This window comes from Bufo gargarizans, chromosome 8 (genome assembly GCF_014858855.1).
Source record: "Bufo gargarizans isolate SCDJY-AF-19 chromosome 8, ASM1485885v1, whole genome shotgun sequence".
Classification (NCBI taxonomy): Eukaryota; Metazoa; Chordata; class Amphibia; order Anura; family Bufonidae; genus Bufo; species Bufo gargarizans.
The window spans coordinates 60,752,688-60,780,280 of NC_058087.1; the positions used below are offsets into that span (position 1 = coordinate 60,752,688).

A 27,593-nucleotide genomic window follows, 5' to 3' on the forward strand; every position below is an offset into this window, starting at 1 on the left:
ATCAGGAAAGATGTTGAGTCATCCTCTTGGTGGGACTGGTTATTGAGCTGGCTGCCAGATATGAGTTGGTTAAGAACATTATTGATCAGTACTACAATTATAATTGCTTCCTTGATTGTTATATGTTGTTGCATCCAATGTATTCCTTCCCTCATACAGATGTTTTGTGTAATGTGTCCAAAACCCACAGACCCTGGAAAATCCTATGCTACTTACCTCTCTATAAGAGAGAAAAGATAAGTCATATTCATGACTTAAGAGGGGATTGAAGGGTTAAAAAGAATTCGCTGTATAATCTGTATGAAGGACAGGAGGTTGGGTGACATCATATTGAAGGGTGAATATATATACATTTACCTCCTGTCTTTATAAGGAAAAGTTTCTAGTCAGCATTATTATAATAAGAGCTGCCTGTCTGTATAAGGAACTGCTACTATTGTAATGGGAGTTGCAGCTATTCTTGTATGTATGCATGAATGTATATAAGGCCAATGTATGACAAGCAATAAATAGAACTGTTAGTGACATCATACTGCATCTGTCACTGACACGTTCTCCGGGCCTGTCTTCTAGGACAAAGGAAGGAATCAAGGTGCATTGAGAAGGAAATACTCTTTCAGTGGGCTGGTCTGAAAGGAGAAAATCTACATCAGAGGAGACATCACTGGATGTAAGAGGTATGTAGTGCTGTATTTCCCTTTATGTTTTGTAGTGATATACGTAATGTTAGGAGGGAAGGGGTTAGGTTGAGAATTTGGTATGGGGGGGCGCTGTTTTCATTTTCGCCTCAGGCAGCAGAAAGGCTAGGTGCACCCTTGATTCTATGGAGCCCTGCCACAGGGGTAGCGTTGGACCTTTCAGAGGGACTGAGGCTACCACAAGGAACAAACAGCTCCTCTGATTGTTTTGCGGTGGAGCCATCTTGGTCCCAGGAGTTCAGTGCTTCCAGGAAAAACTGCCTCAGATGTCGTGGGCACAATCGACCATAGCATATGAGAGGTTAAATGTCTGTCATCGACATTATCGCCATTAGCCCTGGGTGTGTGCTGTTTAAAACAGTAGACGTTCGTGGCTATGGCACCCGCTGTGCTCTGGAGAGGGTGCTATTTTTAAGCAACTTTAAAGAGTGGATTCAAGGTGCTAAACTCAGTTTTGTGTGGCTATCATTTGTGGCACATTTTCCAATTGTTACACAATGTTTGATAAGCTTGATGCATCTTTAAAGGTCACACTTCTCTCTTGAGATTTAGCTCCAGTTTTTCTTCCACTCTTTTTCTGGAGTAAGATTGTAGCAATTGTGACTTAGTAAATGTCATAGTTGATGAATCTGCCTTCACTCAGCAAGACAGGCTAAGGGTAATTTCACATTAGCGTTTTTCATTTCCGGCATAGAGTTCCGTCCTAGGGGCTCTGTACCGGAAAATAACTGATTAGTTTTATCCCCATGCATTCTGAATGGAGAGTACTCCGTTCAGGATGCATCAGGATGTCTTCAGTTCAGTCATTTTGACTGATCAGGCAAAAGATAAAACCGTAGCATGCTACGGTTTTATCTCCGGCGAAAAAAATTCAAAATACCGGAATGCCGGACCCGTCCTTCCAGCCTGCGCATGCGCAGACCTTTAAAATAAGAAAAAAATAAATACCGGATCCGTTTTGCCTGATGACACTAGAAAAATGGATCTGGTATTGCAATGCATTTTTCTGACTGATCAGGCATTTTTCTGACTGATCAGGATCCTGATCAGTCTGAAAAATGCCTGATCGGTCAGAAAAAATGACATGCGTTTGCATACAGTTTGCCTGGTCAGGCAGTCAGTTCGGGCAACGGAACTGCCTGCCGGAATCAAACAACGCAAATGTGAAAGTACCCTTTCTACTCCTACTTTCCCACACACTTTTCAAAACTGGATTGAGTGGTGTAATAAAATTTAAAATTTCACAATATATTTGCTGAAATAAGCCCCGAAGTAACAAAGCCCTACCTTGAGACATTTGTATGGCATGGTTATGGAGTGTAGGGCTTGATAAATTTCCTTCAAAGTCTTTTGTGATTAAATAGAAATGATTAGCCCTGAATTACTAATCCTATATATGAAGAAAAATTACATAGGCTGTCTAGACCTGCACCAGATTTATTACAGGGGCTCAGGCTGGATGATAAACGTGGTGCAGGCATAGACACTTTTTTAAATGTTATTCTAACTATTTGTTGGCTTACTTTGAGACCGCATTGTAGAGCAAAATGGCTAATCTTAGTCCCCAACTCTTTTTCACTAAGCTCTGCCTGCTTTCTGCTAAGCCTTGTGAAATTGTCTTGCATGTCAGAAAAATGTGTCGAAATTTTAGATGAACCAAATAGTGCCACTTTTAGAAAGACTTTTTGGCGCAGACGCAGGAACATTAGTAAATCTAGGCAACTGTGTTTTTATGTAGTGCATTTATATGAATCCACATATGCTTCTTCTTTTTCAGTAGTAATAATTTATTTTTCCTTTGTCATTCCTCCCAGAGGAGACCCATGACATAGGAAAAAAATAAATAAAAGTGACCAGTAAAGCAAGATAGGTGACAAATTATCATTGAAAACATGAAATGTTAGGGTACGGCAGGGGCGTTGCTAGGATCTCAAAAGTCCCAATGAATATGGTCCAGTTCTCTAAGTCGCCTCCCCCCACACACCGCATTTTGCTGTACTTGCTATACAGCAGCACATACCTGTCACATCCAGTGCCTCCAGGTGACGTCTCCTCCGATGTACAGGAAGATCTTTTCTGTAATTATCTTCTCCGTACAACTTCTTTCAGCCGCACCTTGTCTCTGCAGAGTGTGACACACAGACATCTTAGCTTCCTCACATTTTTATCATAATCTCCCAACCTAAAGTCCCCACAGTGTTATCCTGCTGCTCGCTGTGCTCCCCGTGCTCCCCAATTCTGTCCTGAAGAAAAATTAGTGCCCTCATAGTAATAGTGCTCCTTATAGTCCCACCAATAGTAATTCCCATCTAGAATGCCCAGTGCCCCCAACAGTGATAATGCTATCCAAGAATCCCCCATTAGTAAGACTGCACCCTATAGTGCCCCCAACCATGATAACCCTCCCCAAGAGTGTCCACATTAGTAGAATAGCCCTCCAGTATTAATAATACCCTCACAGTGCCCCCAGTAGAAATAAGGCCCCCCTATTGGTCCCCCAGTGGTAATAAAGCTCTATACAGACCCATCAGTAGTAATAATGCCCCCCATAGTGCTCTTAGTGGAAATAAGGCAGATCTATCAGTCCCTCCTATAGAGCCACCAGTAGTAATAAGAACACCTATAATGTCCCCTAGATTTATAATACCCCTACAGTGCCCCCAGTATTTATCCTGCTCACTAGTGTTATAATGCTCACCCTGAAGGTCCCCTCAGTATTTATAATGCCCCATTCAGTGCCCCCTGTAGTTATATTCCTCCCTCCACCCTTCAGCCCCTCCAATATATAGCCCCATGTAAATAACACTATTTCACTCCCTCCGCCATAGAGTCCCATGTAAATAACATCACACCATCTCTCCAGCCCCCTTCAAAATACAGTCCCATGTAAATTACATCACCTCCTCCCCAGCCACCTTCAACATACAGTCCCAAGTAAATAATTTCACCCCCTCCCCAGTCGCCTCTATCATGCAATCCCATGTAAATATCACCCTGTCAACATTCAGTCCGATTAATTAACATCGCCTCAACATTCAGTCCCATGTAAATAACATCCCTGCCTCCCCCAGTCCCCTCCGATATACAGTCCTATGTAAATAACATCACTCCCTCCCACAGCCGCCTCCAACATACAGTCCCATGTAAATAACATCACTGCCTCCCACTGCTGCCATCAACATACAGTCCGATGTAAATAACATCACTCCCTCCTACAGCCAGCATCAACATACAGTCCCATGTAAATAACATGAACCCCTCCCCAGCCACCTCCAACACACAGTTTCATATAAATAACATCCCTCCCTTCAGCCCTAACATAAAGTCCCAGTTAAATAACTTCCAGCATTGCTCTGCCTCTCCCTTCACTTACTTCTCCTCATATAGCAGACTTCACCACAGCTTCTTTCCCCAGGTCTTCTCGTCTTCACTGCTGTCCTCTCCTGCACTGGTCACATGATGGTGACATCATCGCAGGTCCTTCTCAACCACTGCCTGTTTTACTGGTCACATGACCTGTGATGTCTTCACAGGTCCTTCAGCTCTTCCAATGCATTAGATTAAATTGCATTGTCGTCCTGAGGAAGGCAATACAGTTGTATCTAGCTGGCAGGCAGGACATTTGGGGCCTGAGACAAAACATCAGGGGCCTAGGCCCCAAATGTTTTAACATAGCAACGCCCCTGGGGTACGGCCACACAGTCAGGTTTCTGCATGTAGTTTTGGAAGTCTAAACCAGGAATTAATAAAAAAATAAAAAAAAAGAGAAGAAGTTGTATCTGTCCTTTATACTTTCTCTCCTTTGTTATTCAGTCCTTATTTTGGCTTCCAATATTGGTTCAGGAAACCTGAACGTGTGGTCGTACCCCTGTAAGCAAACAGGAAGCACGTATTTATACTGCACCTTTTTTCAGTCTGTGTTAGAAACTGTTCTGCTTTTTTCGTATCCTTCTCCATGAATGCCTCAAACATAGAAATTGACTGGATAAATCCAATAATTTCCGAAATGGACATCTGAATTGTGACCGGTATATCCGTGATCCTGTAAGAAAAAGAAAAATGTGCTTGCAATATAGTATCTTATTAAAAATAAAAATGAATGGTAAGAAATTTTTAAAAATAGAACACAATGTTTCCCTTCAGCAGATTTACAACTAATTAAATACCCTTTAAGTGTGCCATAGCATGCTTGAGAATTGGTTTCAGAAATTTTATTGGTTTCAGAAAATTATTTCCATTCATTTGAATGAGGTAGAAAGCACATGGATTTCTGCAAGCCCCGTTCGGGTGAATGGAACTGATTTTCAGTCACGGAAATTTCTGCAACGTGTGAAGGCACCCCAAGTCTATGGCAACATGTAGTCGAAATACTACAGATAAAGATATGTGCCTGCATTATAGTTGTCTATGTAAAAAAAAAAATGGATAACAATAAATATTTTTTTAAATATTACATAATACAATATTTCTTGTCAGCAAATTTAATAAGTAATTAATTATGCTTTAAGGGTCCAACCACATGTATTAATACTGTGGATTTTATGCAGCAGATTTTCATTCAGAAAAACCACATTTGAAGAACAAGCAAAGTAGCTGACATTTCAGATCTCTCATCTACGTGCTGCTGAGAAACCCACAGCGCAAACTGACGTCTACTGCGTGGACTGGTAAAAAATACAAGTCTGAGGGGTCAGCTGTAGCATTTAAAGATTACAAAGGGCTTAATAAAATCTGTAAAAAGGGGATAAAATTAGCAAAAATACAAAACAAACAACAGGTAGCAAAATAGAGCAAAGCAAATCCCCAAAAATTCTTTAAATATATGAATGCTAAAAAACCTAGGTCTGAGCAGTTAGATCCACTAAATAATGGTAAAGGGGGTTAGTCACTAAAGATAAGGAAAAGGCAGAGTTACTAAGTGGGTTTTTAGCTCTATATATACAAAAGAAGAGAAAGGAGCAGATATCTATGGCGCAGGGGCTGTTAGTACATCCAGTGATATACTTAATTGGCTAACCGTAGATATGGTCTAAGAGAAGTTAAATAGGGTAAATGTGAACAAGGCTCTGGGTCCAGATGGATTACACCCAAGAGTGCTTAACTGCAAAAGGACACAGCCTTATTTCACCTTAACCACTTCAACCCCCCTAGCTGAAACCCCCTTAATGACCAGGCCACTATTTACACTTCTGCACTACACTACTTTCACCGTTTATTGCTCGGTCATGCAACTTACCACCCAAATGAATTTTACCTCCTTTTCTTCTCACTAATAGAGCTTTCATTTGGTGGTATTTCATTGCTGCTGACATTTGTACTTTTTTGTTATTAATCGAAATTTAACTATTTTTTTGCAAAAAAAATGACATTTTTCACTTTCAGTTGTAAAATTTTGCAAAAAAAAACGACATCCATATATACATTTTTCGCTAAATTTATTGTTCTACATGTCTTTAATAAAAAAAAATGTTTTGGCAAAAAAAAAATGGTTTGGGTAAAAGTTATAGTGTTTACAAACTATGGTACAAAAATGTGAATTTCCGCTTTTTGAAGCAGCTCTGACTTTCTGAGCACCAGTCATGTTTCCTGAGGTTCTACAATGCCCAGACAGTACAAACACCCCACAAATGACACCATTTCGGAAAGTAGACACCCTAAGGTATTCACTGATGGGCATAGTGAGTTCATAGAACTTTTTATTTTTTGTCACAAATTAGCAGAAAATGATGATTTATTATTATTATTTATTTTTCTTACAAAGTCTCATATTCCACTAACTTGTGACAAAAAATAAAAACTTCCATGAACTCACTATGCCCATCACAAAATACCTTGGGGTGTCTTCTTTCCAAAATGGGGTCACTTGTGGGGTAGTTATACTGCCCTGGCATTTTAGGGGCCCATATGCGTGAGAAGTAGTTTGCAATCAAAATGTGTAAAAAAATGGCCTGTGAAATCCGAAAGGTGCTCTTTGGAATGTGTGCCCCTTTGCCCACCTTGGCTGCAAAAAAGTGTCACACATGTGGTATCGCCGTACTCAAAAACACATTCCCCAACTTCTCCTGAGTACGGCGATACCAGATGTGTAACACTTTTTTGCAGCCTAGGTGGGCAAAGGGGCCCACATTCCAAAGAGCACCTTTCGGATTTCACCGGTCATTTTTTACAGATTTTGATTTCAAACTACTTCTCACGCATCTGGGCCCCTAAAATGCCAGGGCAGTATAACTACCCCACAAGTGACCCCATTTTGGAAAGAAGACACCCCAAGGTATTTTGTGATGGGCATAGTGAGTTCATGGAAGTTTTTATTTTTTGTCACAAGTTAGTGGAATATGAGACTTTGTAAGAAAAAATAAATAAAATAAAAAAATCATCATTTTCCGCTAACTTGTGACAAAAAATAAAAAATTCTAGGAACTCAGCATGCCCCTCATGAAATACCTTGGGGTGTCTTCTTTTCAAAATGGGGTCACTTGTGGACCTGTGAAATCCTAAAGGTGCTCTTTGGAATGTGTGCCCCTTTGCCCACCGAGGCGGCAAAAAAGTGTCACACATGTGGTATCGTCGTACTCAGGAGAAGTTGGGGAATGTGTTTTAGGGTGTCATTTTACATATACCCATGCTGGGTGAGAGAAATATCTTGGCAAAAGACAACTTTTCCCATTTTTTTATACAAAGTTGGCACTTGACCAAGATATTTCTCTCACTCAGCATGGGTATATGTAAAATGACACCCCAAAACACATTCCCCAACTTCTCCTGAGTACGGCAATACCACATGTGTGACCCTTTTTTCAGCCTAGATGCACAAAGCGGCCCAAATTCCTTTTAGGAAGGCATTTTAGACATTTGGATCCCAGACTTCTTCTCACGCTTTAGGGCCCCTAAAAAGCCAGGGCAGTATAAATACCCCACATGTGACCCCATTTTGGAAAGAAGACACCCCAAGGTATTCAATGAGGGGCACGGCGAGTTCATAAAAAAAAAAATTGGGGGGCACAAGTTAGCGGAAATTGATTTTTTTTTGTTTTTTCCTCACAAAGTCTCCCTTTCCGCTAACTTGGGACAAAAATTCAAATCTTTCATGGACTCAATATGCCCCGCACGGAATACCTTGGGGTGTCTTCTTTCCGAAATGGGGTCACATGTGGGGTATTTATACTGCCCTGGCATTTTAGGGGCCCTAAAGCGTGAGAAGAAGTCTGGAATATAAATGTCTAAAAAATTATAAGCATTTGGATTCCATGAGGGGTATGGTTAGTACATGTAAGATTTTATTTTTTGACACAAGTTAGTGGAATATGAGACTTTGTAAGAAAAAAAAATAATAATAATTTCTGCTAACTTGGGCCCAAAAAATGTCTGAATGGAGCCTTACAGGGGGGTGATCAATGACAGGGGGGTGATCAGGGAGTCTATATGGGTGATCACCCCCCTGTCATTGATCACCCCCCTGTAAGGCTCCATTCAGACGTCCGTATGTGTTTTGCTGATCTGATCCATGTATCCGTGGAGCCGTAAAAATCATACGGACGTCTGAATGGAGCCTTACAGGGGGGTGATCAATGACAGGGGGGTGATCAGGGAGTCTATATGGGTGATCACCCCCCTCTAAGGCTCCATTCAGAAGTCCGTATGTGTTTTGCAGATCCGATCCATGTATCCGTGGATCCGTAAAAATCATACGGACATCTGAATGGAGCCTTACAGGGGGGTGATCAATGACAGGGGGGTGATCAATGATAGGGGGGTGATCAGGGAGTCTATATGGGTGATCACCCCCCTGTCATTTATCACCCCCCTCTAAGGCTCCATTCAGAAGTCCGTATGTGTTTTGCAGATCCGATCCATGTATCCGTGGATCCGTAAAAATCATACGGACATCTGAATGGAGCCTTACAGGGGGGTGATCAATGACAGGGGGGTGATCAATGATAGGGGGGTGATCAGGGAGTCTATATGGGTGATCACCCCCCTGTCATTGATCACCCCCCTGTAAGGCTCCATTCAGACGTCCGTATGTGTTTTGCAGATCCGATCCATGTATCCGTGGATCCGTAAAAATCATACGGACGTCTGAATGGAGCCTTACAGGGGGGTGATCAATGACAGAGGGGTGATCAAGGAGTGTATATGAGGTGATCACCCCCCTGTAAGGCTCCATTCAGATGTCCGTATGTGTTTTGCGGATCCGATCCATGTATCCGTGGATCCATAAAAATCATACCGATGTCTGAATGGAGCCTTACAGGTGGGTGATCAATGACAGGGGGGTGATCAGGGAGTCTATATGGGGTGATCATGGGTGATCAGGGGTTCATAAGGGGTTAATAAGTGACAGGGGGGGGTGTAGTGTAGTGTAGTGGTGTTTTGTTGTTCTTTACTGAGCTACCTGTGTCCTCTGGTGGTCGATCCAAGCAAAAGGGATCACCAGACGACCAGGTAGCAGGTATATTAGACGCTGTTATCAAAACAGCGTCTAATATACCTGTTAGGGGTTAAAAAAATCGCATCTCCAGCCTGCCAGCGAACAATCGCCGCTGGCAGGCTGGAGATGCTGTCTCTTACCTTCCGATCTTGTGAACGCGCGTGCCTGCGTGCGCGCGTTCACAGGAAATATCGCCTCTCGCGAGATGACGCACGGATGCGTCCAGGAGGAATAAATCAACCGCCTCCCAACCATGTAACGCACGGATGCGTCCGGGAGGCGATTAAGGACCAGGCCATTTTTTGCTAATCTGACCAGTGTCACTTGAAGTGGTGATAACTTTAAAATGCTTTGACTTATCCAGGCCATTCTGAGACAGTTGTTTTTTGTCACATATTGTACTTCATGACAATGGTAAAATTAAGTCAAAATAATTTTTTTTATTTATAAAAAAAATACCAAAATTTACCAAACATTTGTAAAAAAATTGCAAATTTCCAAGTTTCAATTTCTCTACTTCTATAATACATAGTAATACCTCCAAAAATAGTTATTACTTTACATACCCCATTTGTCTACTACATGTTTGGATCATTTTGGGAATGATATTTTTGGGGATGTTACAAGGCTTAGAAGTTTAGAAGCAAATCTTGATATTTTTCAGAAATTTTCAAAAACCCAATTTTTAGGGACCAGTTCAGGTTTGAAGTCACTTTGTGAGGCTAACATAATAGAAACCACACAAAAATGATGCAATTCTAGAAACTACACCCCTCAAGATATTCAAAACTGATTTTACAAACATCGTTTACCCTTTAGGTGTTCCACAAGAATTAATGGAAAATAGAGATATAATTTCAAAATTTCACTTTTTTGGCAGATTTTCCATTTTAATATTTTTTTTCCAGTTACAAAGCAAGGGTTTACAGCCAAACAAAACTCAATATTTATGGCCCTGATTCAGTAGTTTACAGAAACACCCCATATGTGGTCGTAAACTGCTGTACAGGCACACGGCAGGGCGCAGAAGGAAAGGATTGCCATACGGTTTTTGGAAGGCAGGTTTTGCTGGACTGTTTTTTTTTACACCATGTCCCATTTGAAGCCCCCCTGATGCACCCCTAGAGTAGAAACTCCATAAAAGTGACCCCATCTAAGAATCTACACCCCTCAAGGTATTCAAAACTGATTTTACAAAGGTCGTTAATAGAGTTTAGCAGACACCTGGATGTTCGGGTTCGACGGGTTCGGCCAAACTTCACAAAAAATTTCGAGTTCGGGACCCAAACTTGACCCCGAACGCAAACCCCATTTAAGTCAATGGGGACCCGAACTTTTGAGCACTAAAATGGCAGTAAAAATGTCATGGAAAGGGCTAGAGGGCTGTGAGTGGCATCAAAATATGGTTAAGAGCATAGCAAGTGCTCTGCAAGCAAATGTGGATAGGGAAAATAACTTTAAATAACATAAAATACGTAAAAATATTAATCTTGATCTAGGAGGTTGAGGTCCATATAGAGTAGGAGATTAAGGTAGCGGTGGATGTGGCGGTGTAGGTGGAAGTGGCGGTGGAGGAGGAGGTAGCCTACACTGCTTTTTGGTTTAAAATGTATTTTTTTAAATTAGGGTACACCCCAAAACATTGGGAAATATAACCCTCCAGTCATGCTAAACACACGTTCAGACAATACACTGGCTGCAGGGCAGGCCAGCACCTCCAAGGTGTAAAGGGCAAGCTCAGGCCATGTGCCCAATTTCCAGACCCAGAAGTTGCAGGGGCTGACCCCTGTCAGTCAGTTTGTTTAGGAGTGTGCATACTTACTGCCCCACAATGTCGCACGTCCCTGTGATGTTCACAATCCAATTTGAAATCTGCTATGTCAACTTTCGATGTTCTTTTATGCGCCTACCATGGTGATCACGGGTGACGGGGAATCAGGGTTCCAGGCCGGAGAGGGAACGTGAGAAAAAAAGACCAAATTTAAGTGAGATAAATTTATAAAAAAAAAATTGTGATCAAGTGGAAATGTGGGAAAAGCTATTCAGGCGTAGCGATGTCGCGAACATAAAATTTTCCGTTCGCAAGTGGCGAACGTGAATTTCTGCAAATGTTTGTGAACGGGCGAACCGCAATTGACTTCAATAGGCAGGCGAATTTTAAAACCCACAGGGACTCTTTCTAGCCACAGTAGTGATGGAAAAGTTGTTTTAAGGGGACTAACACCTGAACTGTGGCATGCCGGAGGGGGATCCATGGCAAAACTCCCATGGAAATTTACATAGTTGACGCAGAGTTGGATTTTAATCTATAAAGGCATAAATCACCTAACAAACCTAAATTTTTTTGAACAGCATGGTTTAAAACATATAGTGTGTGTATACGATCAGGTATGATGTTGTATCGATCAGGTAGTGTAAGGGTTATGCCCGCTACACAGACATTGACAGACCAAACTCCCCTTTTAATGCATCGCAAACAACTGCAAACAGTCCATTTGCCCAACCGCAAACTTCCCATTTGCACAAGGTTGGATACCAAGCTAGCCATGTCACGTTGATGTCATTGAAGGTTTCTTCGTCCACCCAGCCACGTACAACACAAAGGGTCCCCGTAAGGTGAATTGAATTGATTTTTCGAATGGGGAGATTGTTAAAAAAAACGCTTGCTCGCTCCCCTTTGTTTGAATCCACGCCACGGTCACTGCGTCTGCGCCGTGCAATTTACTGTCACACCCAATATCAGTGGTATTTTCTGTAGTACTATTCTCATCAGTTTAATCCCTGTTACGTGACGTCCCCAATCTGGGGTCCATTTATTAAATAGATTTTTCGAATGGGGAATTGGTTAAAAAAACGCTGGCTCCCTCCCCTTTGTTTGAATCCACGCCACGGTCACTGCGTTTGCGCCGTGCAATTTACTGTCACACCCGATATGAGTGGTATTTTCTGTAGTACTATTCTCATCAGTTTAATCCCTGTTACGCCCCATATCAGGGATTGCCTTTTGTGAAAAAATGTTTAGGCCAGGTACCTTCGACTTCCTTCACAGTGACAGACCAAACTCTGATACACCAGACTGAACTGATTTTAGGAACCGGGAGATGGAAAAAGCAGCTTGGTCGGTCCTCTAACTCCCAAGTTGGGGCACTGAGCGTACACGGAGCAATGTGCTGTGACACCCTATAGGAGTGGTGTCTTAACTAGTACTATTCCTATCAGTTTAATCCCTGTTACGTCCCCTATCCGGGGACGCGTGTCGAATTGATTAATTATTGTCGAATTAACGACATCCTGAAATAATTTTGTTCTGAGCTCTGTACTTGCTTTGTATTGGAATTGATGGGGATTTTTTAAATTGTCTGCATTATTTCTAATAAACTATTAAGAGACTTATGATTTTTTTTATTTTATGTATTAAAAACTCATACAACGTAAAAAAAACAAACAAAAGTTTTTTCAATGAAAAATTATCCAGCCGATCGCTTTTAGTCTAATCATAATGAAGCAACAGCCTTATCTGGGGTGTGGCAACATTGTCAACACACTCATCGAGGTGATGATCGCTTCATTGTGATACGCAAGCCCCTTCACCACAAGAAGGTACCGATCACGAAGGGGAATTGACACATGTATGTGCCTTTTTTTTGTTTTGTTTTTGGAGCCACAGTGCAGCACTAGAGGCCAGAAAAATTAGGCATGTACACATGCCTGAAAAATTTGGTATTGTTGCAGCCGCTGTTGTAGCAGCAGCCGGAAAAATTGATGTTTTCCAGGCAGAAAGGTGACTAAAACATTGCGGCTTGAACCCTAGTTGGTGGCGGAGAATTCACAAAAATCATCCGGTATGCAGACATTAAATACAGCCGAGTGGGGACCATTTTGTGGCCAAGGCATGTCATCAGGCCTTTTGTTAGTCAAACGTATCCCCCACTGTCAGTCCCTTCGGGATCCATGCCTCATTCATCTTAATGAAGGTGAGGTAATCAACACTTTTTTGACCGAGGCGACTTCTCTTGTCAGTGACAATGCCTCCTGCTGCACTGAAAGTCCTTTCTGACAGGACACTTAAAGAGGGGCAGGCCAGAAGTTCTATCGCAAACTGGAATAGCTCAGGCCACAGGTCATACCCGCTCCTCAGAGTGTCGATATCTGCAGTTAAGACAAGGTAGTCTGCTACCTGTCGGTCGAGTTGTTCTCTGAGGGTGGACCCCGAAGGGCTGTGGCGATGCGTAGGACAGAAAAAGCTCTGCATGTCCTCCATCAACAACACATCTGTAAAGAGTCCTGTCCTTGCCGCCGTGGTCGTGGTAGGAGGAGGATTACTTTCACCTCTTCCCTAGTTAGATTCCCGTTGTGCTGTGACATCCTCTTATAAGCTGTGTAAAGCATATTTTTTAGTTTGGTTTTGAATTGCTGCATCCTTTCAGATTTTCGGTAATTTGGTAACATTTCCGCGACTTTCTGCTTATACCGGGGGTCTAGTAGCGTTGCCACCCAGTACAGGCCGTTCTCCTTCATCCTTTTTATACGAGGGTCCCTCAACAGACATGACAGCATGAAAGTCCCCATTTGCACAAGGTTGGATGCCGAGCTACTCATTTCCCGTTCCTCTTCCTCACTGATGTCATTGAGGTCTGTTCTTCCCCCCAGCCACGTACAACACCACGGGTCCCAGATAGTGACAACAACGAGCACCCTAGTGGGATGCCTGCTGTGGTTGGTCTTCGTCCTCCTCAAAGCCACATTCCTCCTCTGACTCCTCTTACTCATACTCCTCTTGCAGCGTTGCCGCAGGTACGGCAAGCGAGGATGACAAGTCTGTTTCTGGTGGTGATGGTGACCACAACTCTTCCTTTTCACACTCATCTACAGCCTGATCCAGCACTCTTCGCAGGGCACGCTCCAAGAAGAAAACAAATGAGATGAGGTCGCTGATGGTGCCTTCGTCCAGTAACGTGGCAAAAAAATTCCCAGCTCCGCAGAGGCTGTCCTAGCACCCCAGTCATACAAATACTCGTTGACAGCTTTTTCTTGTTGAAGCAGGCGGTCGAACATTAGGAGTGTAGAATTCCAACGTGTCGGGCTGTCTCAAATCAAGCGCTTCACTGGCATGTTGTTTTGGCGCTGAATGTCTGAAAAGTGTGCCATGGCCGTGTAGGAACGCCTGAAATGGCCACACATCTTCCTTACCTGCTTGAGGACGTCCTGTAAGCCTGAATACTTAGACACAAAGCGTTGCACGATGAGATTCAACACGTGCCAAATTCAATGCCGCCAACAAATTGCTTCCATTGTCACACACCACTTTGCCGATCTCCAGTTGGTGCGGGGTCAGCCACTGATCCACCTGTGCATTCAGGGCCGGTGTGGCTCTCTGCTTTTAAGCAAGTCAACCCCAAGACAGCGTGAGACTGTCGTATCCGGGATGTGGAATAGCCCCTGGGGAGCTGGGGGGATTCAGTTGATGTGCAGCCAGACGCCGCAGCAGAAGAGGACTCAGCCGAGGAGGTTATGGAAGAATATAGAGTAGGAGGAGTAGAGGAGGTGGCAGTAGGCCTGCCTGCAAGTCGTGGCGGTGTCACAAACTCCGCTGCAGAGCCACGCATTCCATGCTTGGCAGCCATCAGCAGGTTGACTCAATGCGCAGTGTAGGGGATATACCTGCACTGACCGTGCTTTGCAGACCAGGTATCAGTGGTCAGAAGGACTCTTGCCCCAACACTGTATGCCAGAGATGCCATGACTTCCTTTTCAATCACTGAGTAGAGGTTTGGGATTGCCTTATTTGAAAAAAAAATTCGTCCGGGTACCTTCCACTATGGTGTCCCAATAGTGACAAATTTTTTCCGTCAAGCCAGCTGTCAGACGACGGGCAAGGGGGTGACTCTGTGACATTGGCTTCTTACGCTCAAACATTTCCTTTACAGACACCTGACTGTGGGCAGATGAGATGGAACTGCTGAAGGTGAGAGGCGGAGTGGCAGGTGGTTGAGAGGAGCAAGGAGGACAGCAGTGGTTGACGTGGCTGAAGATGCTGGACCAGGAGGAGGATGGTGGTTTTAAGCTTGTGTGCTGCTTCTACTCGTCATCATGTGTTGATCCCATAGTAACATAGTAACATAGTACATAAGGCAGAAAAAAGACATTTGTCCATCCAGTTCGGCCTGTTATCCCGCAAGTTGATCCAGAGGAAGACCCCTCTCTAGTAGCTATAGCCTGTAATATTATTAAGCTCCAGAAATACGTCCAGGTCCCTCTTGAATTCCTTTATTGTACTCACCATCACCACCTCCTCAGGCAGAGAGTTCCATAGTCTCACTGCTCTTACCGTAAAGAATCCTTTTCTATGTTTGTGTACAAACCTTCTTTCCTCCAGACGCAGAGGATGTCCCCTCGTCACAGTCCCAGTCCTGGGGATAAATAGCTGATGGGATAGATCTCTGTACTGACCCCTGATATATTTATACATATTAATTAGATCTCCCCTCAGTCGTCTTTTTTCTAAAGTGAATAACCCTAATTTTGATAATCTTTCAGGGTACTGTAGTTGCCCCATTCCAGTTATTACTTTAGATGCCCTCCTCTGGACCTTCTCCAGCTCTGCTATGTCTGCCTTGTTTACAGGAGCCCAGAACTGTACACAGTACTCCATGTGTGGTCTGACTAACGATTTGTAAAGTGGTAGGACTATGTTCTTATCACGGGAATCTATGCCCCTTCTGATGCAACCCATAGGTGTTTGTGATGTGCGATCATGTGCCTTCGCAAAGCAGTTGTACCTAGGTGGGTGTTGGATTTCCCACGACTCAGTTTCTTTTGGCACAGTTTGCAAATGGCATTGCTGTTGTCAGAGGCAGACACACACAAAAAATTCCACACCGCTGAGCTTTGCAATGACGGCATTCTGGTGGTGGCAACAGCATGCATTGATTGGCGTGCTGTCTGGCTGACCCCGGGAACCGATACATGCTGTCTGACTGTGCCACTAGCTCCTTGCGACGACCTCTCTCTGCTTTTAACTCGTCTCCTCCTTTTCTCTGTCTACCCTTCTGAACTTTTCCCCTCCTCTTCTTCTCTTCGAGCAGGCCCCCACGTGGCATCCACGGACACATCGTCATCATCAACCACTTCACTTGTATCTGACACCTCAGCAAAGGAAGCAGCAGCATGTACAACATCATCGTTATCACACTGTACGTCCATGTGTGTAATGCTGCCTGACTGAGACGTATCCCTGTTATCTACATCCCCTGGCAATAATGGTTGTGCAACACTAATTTCATACAACTGATGTGTAAATAACTCCTCTGAGGGATCAAGTGAAGCAGCTGTTGTGGTAGTGGTTGTGGTGGCGGCGGGCGGGAGAGTGGTAACTTGAGAGCAGGTGACCAAAGCTGAGCTGGAGGAGGATGGTGCGTCAAGGTTCTTAGCGGAAGCTGTTGAAGATTGGGTATCCTGTGTAAGCCAGTCAACTATTTTCTCAGAATTTTTTGGGTTCAGGGTACGTAGCCTCTGAACACTGGCCATTATTCAAAGGCCAGTGGAAATCACAGCACCACAACCACAACGGCCCCTGCGGGGTGGCCTGCCTCTGCCTGTCATTTTTTTTAGATAAGTGGTACTATGCGTGCAAGGTACTGTGCCGCCCTATATAAGTGGTGGGCAGTGGGCACAGTGCAATCTGTGTGGGCCTGACACACACGGGCTTGCAAATGTGATTATATCACAGAAAAATTTTAAATATCATTTTTTTATCTGCAAGGTATTTGAGTGAATGACACCCTGTAACGGTATGAGTGGAGGCCTAGCCACTAGCCAGTGGCCACAATACAGTCTTGTGTGGGCCTGACACACACGAGGTTGCAAATGTGATTATGTCACAGAAAAATATTAAATAGATTTTTTTTTTATCTGCAAGGTATTTTCTGTCACACCCTGTATGAATGGTGTACACGTGCTGTCTATATATATATATATATATACATATATATATATATATATATATACACTACGTGCAGAATTATTAGGCAAATTAGTATTTTGACCACATCATCCTCTTTATGCATGTTGTCTTACTCCAAGCTGTATAGGCTCAAAAGCCTACTACCAATTAAGCATATTAGGTGATGTGCATCTCTGTAATGAGAAGGGGTGTGGTCTAATGACATCAACACCCTATATCAGGTGTGCATAATTATTAGGCAACTTCCTTTCCTTTGGCAAAATGGGTCAAAAGAAGGACTTGACAGGGTCAGAAAAGTCAAAAATAGTGAGATATCTTGCAGAGGGATGCAGCACTCTTAAAATTGCAAAGCTTCTGAAGCGTGATCATCGAACAATCAAGCGTTTCATTCAAAATAGTCAACAGGGTCGCAAGAAGCGTGTGGAAAAACCAAGGCGCAAAATAACTGCCCATGAACTGAGAAAAGTCAAGCGTGCAGCTGCCAAGATGCCACTTGCCACCAGTTTGGCCATATTTCAGAGCTGCAACATCACTGGAGTGCCCAAAAGCACAAGGTGTGCAATACTCAGAGACATGGCCAAGGTAAGAAAGGCTGAAAGACGACCACCACTGAACAAGACACACAAGCTGAAACGTCAAGACTGGGCCAAGAAATATCTCAAGACTGATTTTTCTAAGGTTTTATGGACTGATGAAATAAGAGTGAGTCTTGATGGGCCAGATGGCTGGATTGGTAAAGGGCAGAGAGCTCCAGTCCGACTCAGACGCCAGCAAGGTGGAGGTGGAGTACTGGTTTGGGCTGGTATCATCAAAGATGAGCTTGTGGGGCCTTTTCGGGTTGAGGATGGAGTCAAGCTCAACTCCCAGTCCTACTGCCAGTTTCTGGAAGACACCTTCTTCAAGCAGTGGTACAGGAAGAAGTCTGCAAGGTAAGAAAAACATGATTTTCATGCAGGACAATGCTCCATCACACGCGTCCAAGTACTCCACAACGTGGCTGGCAAGAAAGGGTATAAAAGAAGAAAATCTAATGACATGGCCTCCTTGTTCACCTGATCTGAACCCCATTGAGAACCTGTGGTCCATCATCAAATGTGAGATTTACAAGGAGGGAAAACAGTACACCTCTCTGAACAGTGTCTGGGAGGCTGTGGTTGCTGCTGCTCGCAATGTTGATGGTGAACAGATCAAAACACTGACAGAATCCATGGATGGCAGGCTTTTGAGTGTCCTTGCAAAGAAAGGTGGCTATATTGGTCACTGATTTGTTTTTGTTTTGTTTTTGAATGTCAGAAATGTATATTTGTGAATGTTGAGATGTTATATTGGTTTCACTGGTAAAAATAAATAATTGAAATGGGTATATATTTGTTTTTTGTTAAGTTGCCTAATAATTATGTACAGTAATAGTCACCTGCACACACAGATATCCCCCTAAAATAGCTAAAACTAAAAACAAACTAAAAACTACTTCCAAAAATATTCAGCTTTGATATTAATGAGTTTTTTGGGTTCATTGAGAACATGGTTGTTGTTCAATAATAAAATTAATACTCAAAAATACAACTTGCCTAATAATTCTGCACTCCCTGTATATATATATATATATATATATATATATATATAAACAAAAAAAAGCACACTGATGTACCAGCCCTGAAAATAGCTTTTTGGGGTGCTGTCAGGATGCTGTCCTTACAGCAGATGAGTCTGTGGACACAGAACAATGCCCTAGCTAACGCTTTCCCTATTGAATCAGCAGCAGCAGCACTGTCCCTCCTCTCACTGAGAATGCAGCTTCCGAATGAATCTAAAACGGATGCTGTCCAGGAGGTGGGAGGGTCTCGGAGGGAGGGTCTGCTGCTGATTGGCTGGAATGTGTCTGCTGACTGTGAGGTACAGGGTCAAAGGTTACGCAATGATGATGTATAGGGGGCGGACCGAACATCGCATATGTTTGCCCGCCGCGGCGAACGCGAACAAGCTATGTTCACCGGGAACTGTTCGCCAGCGAATAGTTTGGGCCATCACTAGTTTTTGGTTTAAATACATTTTTTTTAAATTAAGGTACACTCCAAAAGAGTGTGAAATATCCAAAATACAAACATGAGCAATTGCGCTGCAGTATAACAATGGCTGGTTAGTGCCGGTATACATGTCTATTCTGGACGAGGTACGGACAAGTCCTGAGAGATCCATGCCTGGTTCATTTTAATGAACGTGAGCTTGTCCACATTGGCTGTGGACCGGCGGCTGCGCTTGTCTGGGATGACGCCCCCTGCCGTGCTAAACACACGTTCAGATAATACACTGTCTGCAGGGCAGGCCAGCACCTCCAAGGCGTGAAGGGCAAGCTCAGGCCATGTGCCCAATTTGGAAAACAGAAGTTGAAGGGGGCAGACAGTACGTGTAGGCGTGCGCACACATACTGCTCCACCATGTTGGTGAAATGCTGCCTCCTGATAAGACGTTCCATATCAGTTGGTGGTGCTGGTTGTTGTGGCGTGCTGACAAAGCTTTTCCACATTTTGGCGATGCTAACCCTGCCTTCTGAGGTGCTGGCGGTGCCCTAGCTGCGTTTGCGACCTCTTCCTAGTCCTCAGCCTTCACCTTGTGCTTCCACTGTGCCCCCGCTGTCAGGTAGGAATGCCACCAGCAGCACGTCTACCAGAGTGCGCATGTATTTGTGCATCTTACGATCACGATCCATTGACGGAATTTAGGACGGTACGTTGTCCTTGGAACGTGGATCCAGCAGCGTGGAAACACAGTAATCAGCACAAGTTAGAATGTGGGCAACCCGGCGGTCGTTGCGTAGACACTGCACCATGTAATCGCTCATGTGTGCCAGGCTGCCCAGAGGCAACGAAAAGCTGTTCTCTGTGGGAGGTGTATCGTCTGTGTCCTCTGTATCCCCCCAGCCACGCACCAGTGATGGCCATGAGCTGGTCTAGGTGCCACCCTGCTGTGAACATGGTTCCTCCTCCTCCATCTCCTCCTAATCATCCTCCACCTCCTCATCCTCCAGAACTGTGGCCTGGCTGAACAATTGTGTACCTGGCGTTTGTGGGTGCAGGAACCCACCTTCGGAGCCACTTGGGAATGACTGGCCGGAAACCCTACAAAATAATCCCTCTTACTCCTCCTCCTCCTCCTGTGCCACATCCTCTTCCATCATCGCCAGGAGCATTTTTTCAAGGAGGAATAGAAGTAGGATAGTAACGCTGAGAACGGCGTTATCGGCACTGGCCATGTTGGTTGAGTACTCAAAACAACGCAACAAGGAACACAGGTCTCGCATGGAGGCCCAGTCATTAGTGGTGAAGTGGTGCTGTTCCGCCGAGCGACTCACCCATGCGTGCTGCAGCTGAAACTCCACTATCGCCTGCTGCTGCTCGCACAGTCTGGCCAGCAGGTGCAAGTTGATGTTCCATCTTGTGGGCACGTCGCATATGAGGTGGTGAGCGGGAAGGCCGAAGTTACGCTGCAGCGCTGACAGGCAGCAGCAGCAGGGTGAGAACGCCGAAAGTGCGCACAGACGGCCCGCACTTTATGCAGCACCTCTGACATATCGGGGTAATTTTTAAGGAATCTCTGCACCACCAAATTCAGCACATGTGCCAAGCAAAGGATGTGCGTCAAACCGGCTAGTCCCAGAGCTGCTATGAGATTTCGCACATTATCGCACACCACCAGGCCGGGCTGGAGGCTGACTGGCACAAACCACTCATCGGTCTGTTGTTCAAGGCCTGTCCACAGCTCCTGCGCGGTGTGGGGTTTGTCCCCCAAAAAGATACGTTTTACAACTGCATGCTGTCGTTTACCTCTGGCTGTGCTGAAGTTTGCGGTGAAGGTGTTACGCTGACCGGATGAGGAGCTGGTAGAGGATGAGGAAGCAGAGTAGGAGGATGAAGCAACAGGAGGCAAACTGAATCGCCCTGCAATCCTCAGTGGTGGAAGGACAAGCGCCAAACTGCTATCCGCCTCAGGCCAGCCGCCACTGCATTTACCCAGTGTGCTGTTATGGAGATATAACGGCCCTGACCGTGCTTACTGGTCCATGTATCTGTAGTGAGGTGCACCTTGCCACAGATGGCGTTGCGCAGTGCACACCTGATTTTGTCCCCTACTTTGTTGTGCAGGGAAGTGATGGCTCGCCTTGAAAAGTAGTGGCGGCTGGGCACGATGTACTGTGGGACAGCCACCGCCATAAGGCATTTAAAACTATCCGTCTCCACCAGACGAGATGACAGCATTTCAAAGGCCAGTAATTTAGTAATGCTGGCATTCAGGGCTAGGGATCGTGGGTGGGTAGGGGGGTACTTCCTCTTCCTCTCCAGCGTTTGGGAGATGGAGAGCTGAACGCTTCCGTGGGACATTGTAGAGATGCTTGGTGACCCAGGTGTTGGTATTGCTGGCAGATCCTCTGTTTGAGGGATGGCAGGTGGCACTGTCACTCCAGAGATGGATGAAGAGGCCGAGACTGCAGCAGAAGAGGAAGCAGGAGGAGCCAGAGACATTTCTTGGTTTTTGAGGTGTCTATTCTACTGCAGCTCGTGCTTTGCACTAAAATGCCTGGTCATGCAGGTTGTGCTCAGGTTGAGAACGTTAATGCCTCGCTTCAGGCTCTGATTGCACAGCGTGCAAACCACTCGTGTCTTGTCATCAGCACATTGTCCAAAGAACTGCCACGCCAGGGAACTCCTTGGAGCTGGCTTTGGGGTTCTCGGTCCCTTGCTGCGGTGGGCGGTAGGAGGCGTACTGTCTAGAGGATAGCCGATCCGCTTATGCACCCTGCTCCCTCTTCTGCTGTGCTGGTGGCTCTGTGCAACCACCGCCTCTTCCTCCGAACTACATAGGTCACCTTGATTCCATGTGGGGTCGAGGACCTCACCGTCCTCCACATCATCTTCCACCCAGTATTCACCCCTGCCTTTGTTGTCGGTCTGCACACTTTCGAAAGCCTCAGCAGTTGGCACCGGTGTTTCGTCATCATCCGAGACATGCTGCGATGTTCCCCTCATGTACTCATCTTGAAAGATAAGTTGTTGGGCATCTTTGCACTCAATCGCTTCCACTTCTGGGGCAGGGCTAGGTGGATGGCCCTGGGAAACCCTGCTAACAGTCATCAAAAAGCAGAAGAGACTGCTGCATGACTTGGGGCTCAGACTGCTTGGCTGATTTGCAAGGGGGTGAGGTGAAAGACTGATGACATCGGCTGCAGGTGCCAACTGTGGTCTTTCAGCAGGAGACTGGGTGGGAGACAATGTAAAGGAACTGAAGGCATTGTCAGCAACCTAATCTACTATCGCCTGTACTTGTTCAAGCCTCACCATTCGTAGAGCAGCATTATACCCGACCAAATACCGCTGCAGGTTTTGTCGCCTACTCGCACCTAAGGAAGGGTTTTCACTTGTGCGTGTAGCTGACACAGATCAACCACGTCCTCTCCCTGCAACAGGAGCTCCACCAGCAGCACCACGACCTGGGCCACGTCCCTTATTTGACGCTCTCCTCATATTTTTTGAATTTAGGATCTTGCCCTAAATGGGTGTTTAATTAATAGTAGAATAGAATGACAGTATGCAAAGGGTGTATCTCACACGGCCTGAACCAGACTAGGCCTCAATTAAAGATTTTTTTGCCCAAAATGGCGGCATTTCAAATGCCTGAATCAAACCCCTGTGTGTAGAGGGGATATCTCACACGGTGTGAACCAGTGTAGGCCTGAATTAAATATTTCTTTGCACAAATTTGCTGTATTTCAAATGGCTGTATTTCAAATACCTGAATCAGACCCCTGTATGTAGAGGGGGTAGCTCACAGGGCCTGAACCAGTGTAGGCCTAAATTAAATATTTCTTTGCACAAAAGGCCTGAATTCAATATTGGTGTACCTAATGGCGGGATTTAAAATCTCTGAATGTAACCCAAATGTATTAAGGTTGTATCTCACAATGACATCTGCATCAACTAAATGTTTTTGTTCCAAAACAAGTGTTTGTTTAACAACTGAATTTGACAGCAGTATATAAGCCTGTAATTTCACATGTGCTGATGCTGCAAGGCCTGAAAATAGTGTTTTTTGTCAAAAAAGTGTGTTTTTCAAACCCCTGAAATTAATGGGTGTATTTCTAGCTTAAATTGCACACTGACTAATCAAGATGTTGTAGATTGCCAAAAAAGTGTTTTTTTTGGTAACAGAATATGAAAGCTGTATCTATTAAACTTGAATTTAACACTTGCAGATCAGGAAAATACTGTTTTCTGAAAAAAATGGTGTGTTTTTTAAACCCCAGAAAATGATGGGTGTATTTCTAGCTTAAATTGCACACTGACTAATCAAGATGTAGTTTGCAACAAAAAAAAAAATTGTGATTTGCAAATGTCCCAAAAGGTCAGATGCAGTGCTGGTGCACTGAGCTTGCATAAAATGGGCGCCACTGCCACCTACCTAACAGAATTATAAAAGTTTTGTTTTTTGGCTCAATGGGCTCAGAGCAGGGTAAAACAATTATGCCCTCCACCCACACAACTGTTTCTCTGTAGATCGCTGAGTTAGATTCTTTACTATTCTCTCCCTGAAATCACAAGTCCAGCAGCATCCTCTCCCTACACTTGTAACAGCATTTCAAAAAACGCCAAGAAAGCGCCGAACACCGAACCCGAACTATTACGGAACTGTTCGGGTTCGGGGTCCAAAAATCCTAAAGTTTGGGTTTGCTCAACCCTATCAATGACACTTTTCATCATTTGGTGGAGAGGTTCGTTGTTATTCACCTCGATGACATACTAATTTACTCACTCGATATGGAGACTCATCAGGATCATTTAAGACAAGTATTATCGATCCTTCGGGAGAATTAATTGTATGCTAAGTTGGAGAAATGTGTGTTTGCTGTCCAGGAGTTGCAGTTTCTGGGTTACTTACTTTCTGCCTCAGGTTTTTGCATGGATCCCGAAAAGGTCTATGTGGTACTGGAATGGGACAGGCCAAAAAATCTGAAAGCTCTGATGCTGTTTTGGGGATTTACTAATAACTACAGAAAGGTTATCCTGAATTATTCCCCGTTTGTCAAACCTTTGACTGATATGACTAGGAAGGGTGCTGACTTCTCTGTCTGGTTGGAAGAGGCATTAAAGGCTTTTTCTGTGGAGGTTTACACATCAGAAGTGGATGTCGGAGCAGTGTTGTCGCAGGGTCCCTCTCCTAGCAAATGGCACCCGTGTGCTTTTTTCTCAAAGAAACTCTCTGAGAGTTGGGAATAGAGAGTTGCTGGCCATCAAATTGGCTAGAAGGAGTGATGCATCTGATTACGGTCATTACTGACCATAAGAATCTGGCTTACCTGCAATCAGCAAAGCGCCTGAACCCTAGGCAGGCCAGATGGTCATTGTTTATCAGATTTAATTTTGTGGTCACTTATCGTCCTGGGATCAAAAACGTCAAAGCAGATGCTTTCTCACGTAGCTTTCCTGTGGGGGGAGATTTAGAGGATCCCGCTCTGATTTTGGTTGATGGGGTGGTGGTATCCGCTATTTATCCTGAGCTGGAGTGCTGGGGGCTCAAGGTGAGGCACCTGATTCCTGTCCTCCAGGGAAGTTGTTTGTTCCTTCAGAACTGTGACACAAGGTGTTCAAGGAACATCACGATACTGTCCTTGTGGTACACCCTGTGGGTAGATCCACAGTGGATCTTATTTCCCGGAGATCCTGGTGGCTAGGTTTGCGTAAATGTGTTGAGGGTTATGTAGCAGCTTGTGAGACCTGTGCACGCGCTAAGGTGGCTCAAACTCGGCCATTAGGATCTCTTCTTCCTTTGTCTATTCCATCTCATCCTTGGACCCATTTGTCCATGGACTTCATTACTGATTTACCAAGTTCCTATGGGAAGACTGTGATTTTGGTGGTGGTGGACTGCTTCAGTAAGATGGCTCACTTTGTACCATTATCTAGTTTGCCCAATGCTAAAACTCTCGCTGAGGTGTTTATTGATAACTTCATGAAATGACACGGCATTCCCTCTGATGTGGTGTCTGATAGGGGGACGCAATTTGTTTCCAGGTTTTGGAAGGAGTTTTGTTCTTGTCTGGGTATTCAGTTGTCTCTCTCTTCGGCTTTCCATCCTCAGTCGAATGGACAAACTGAGCACACTAATCAGAACCTGGAGACTTATTTGAGGTGTTTTGTCGCTTAAAATCAGGAAGAGTGGTCCTCGTTTTTGTCCCTGGCTGAGTTTGCCTTGAATAACCATAGACAGGAGTCTACTGATAAGTCACCATTTTTTGGCGCATATGGTTTTCACCCTCAGTTTGGTACTTTTTCTGGGACTGAAGCTTCTGGTATACCTGAAGAGAAGAGATTCTCTTCTTCGTTGTCTTCTATCTGGTGGAAGATTCAAATTAATTTGAGAAAAATGGGTGAAAGATATAAATGTATGGCTGACAAGAGACGTATGACTGGTTCGGACCTGTGTGTGGGTGATTTGGTGTGGTTGTCAACTAAGAACATTAAGTTGAAGGTACCCTCTTGGAAGTTGGGCCCAAGATTTATTGGTCCTTACAAATTCTCGGCCATTGTGAATCCGGTTGCTTTTCGTCTGGAACTTCCGCAGGTCTGGAAGATCCATAATGTGTTTCACAGATCATTGTTGAAGTATGTTAAACCTGTTAAACCATCTCCTTTGCCTCCTTCTCCGGTTTTGGTTGATGGTAATCTGGAGTTTCAGATCTCCAGAATACTCAACTCTAGGGTTGAGCGAACCCGAATTGTAAAGTTCGGGTTCGTACCGAACTTTAGGATTTTTGGACCCTGGACGTGAACCCGAACATTTCAGTAAAAGTTCGGGTTCGGTGTTCGGCACTTTCTCTGCGCTATTTGAAAGGCTGCAGAGCAGCCAATCATCAAGCGTTTAATTGTCTGACCTTAGAAGCCATCACAGCCATGCCTACTAATAGCATGGCTGTGATTGGCCAGTGTAGCATGTGACCCAGCCTCTATATAAGCTGGAGTCACGTAGCGATACACGTCACTCTGCTGTGCTTAGTGTGGGAGAGGATGCTGTTGGTGTTTTCAGGGAGAGAATAGGACTGAATTTTTGCTCAAAACCTGAAACTAACTCAGCGATCTACATACATTGTGTTTTGTGGGTGCAGGGCACAATTTTTTTTATCCTGCCCTGAGCCCAGTGACCGAAAGAAAATAACTTTTATAAGTCAGTTAGGTCGGCGGTGGCGGCCATTTTATACAAGCTCAGTGCACTAGCACTGCATCTGAGCTTTTGGGACATTGAAAATTTGGCAATTTACAACATCTGGTGCATTTGCAGGCTTAGTCAGTGTGCAATTTAAGCTAGAAATACAGCCATCATTCTGTGGGGTTTTTAAAAACACACTTTTTTTGCCAAAAAACACTATTTTCCTAACCTGCAAGTGTTAAATTCAAGTTTAATATATACAGCTTTCATATTCTGTTACAAAAAAAAAACACTTTTTTGGCACTATACAACATCTGGATTAGTCAGCGTGCAATTTAAGCTAGAAATACAGCCATCATTTTCTTGATTTTTAAAAACACATATTTTTGACAGATTCCACAATTTTTCTAGCCTTGCAGCCTTAGCACATGTGAAATTCCAGGGTTATATACTGCTGTCAAATTCAATTATTAAACAAACACCCGTTTGGGCAAAAAAAATATTAGTTGGCAGCCTTTGCTGCAGATGTCATTGTGAGATACCACCTTTACATACTGTCTTTTTATTCAGTTATTTGAAATATGCCCATTTTGGGCACAATTCTTTGATAGCGTCCTAGTGTGGACCAGAGCGTGTGAGATACAACCTTTAAATACAGGGGTTCTATTCAGGTATTTGGAATACAGCCATTTTGGGCTAACAAATTTAAATGCGGCCTAGTGTGGATCAGGGCGTGTGAGATACACCCTGTATATACAGGGGTTATAAACAGATATTTGAAATACCGCCATTTAGTGCACAAATCTTTAATTGAGGCCTAGTCTGGGCGAAAAAAAGTTTATTTGGCAGCCTTTGCTGCATATGTCATTGTGAGATACACCCTTTAAACATTTGAGTTATATTCAGATATTTGAAATACCACTATTTGGTGCACAAATCTTTAATTGAGGCCGAGTGTGGGTCAGGCCATGTGCGATACACCCTGTATAAACATGGCTTATATTCTTCTATTAAAAAAACACCCTTTTTGGGGCAAAATACACAATTCTTCAGGCCTTGCAGCATCTTGACGTTTGAAATTCCAGGGTTATATACTGCTGCCATATTCAGTTATTAAACAAACACCCGTTTGGTAAAAAAATAAAGTTTATTTGGCAGCCTTTGCTGCATATGTCATTGTGAGATACACCCTTTATACATTTGGGGTATATTCAGATTTTGAAATACCGCCATTTGGTGCACAAATCTTTAATTGAGGCCTAGTCTGGTTCAGGCCGTGTGAGATACACCCTTTAAATACAGGAGT

General features: G+C 44.2%; 1 protein-coding gene across 1 annotated transcript in view; it reads right to left on the reverse strand.

Moving 5' to 3' along the window:
• Window positions 1-27,593, reverse strand: part of LOC122945723 (putative methyltransferase DDB_G0268948) — a 217,187-nt gene that overhangs the window by 84,525 nt on the left and 105,069 nt on the right. The window contains exon 6 of the mRNA XM_044304885.1: window positions 4,603-4,740. Coding sequence (XP_044160820.1) covers window positions 4,603-4,740 — 138 coding nt within the window. The remainder of the gene's footprint in view (window positions 1-4,602; window positions 4,741-27,593) is intronic.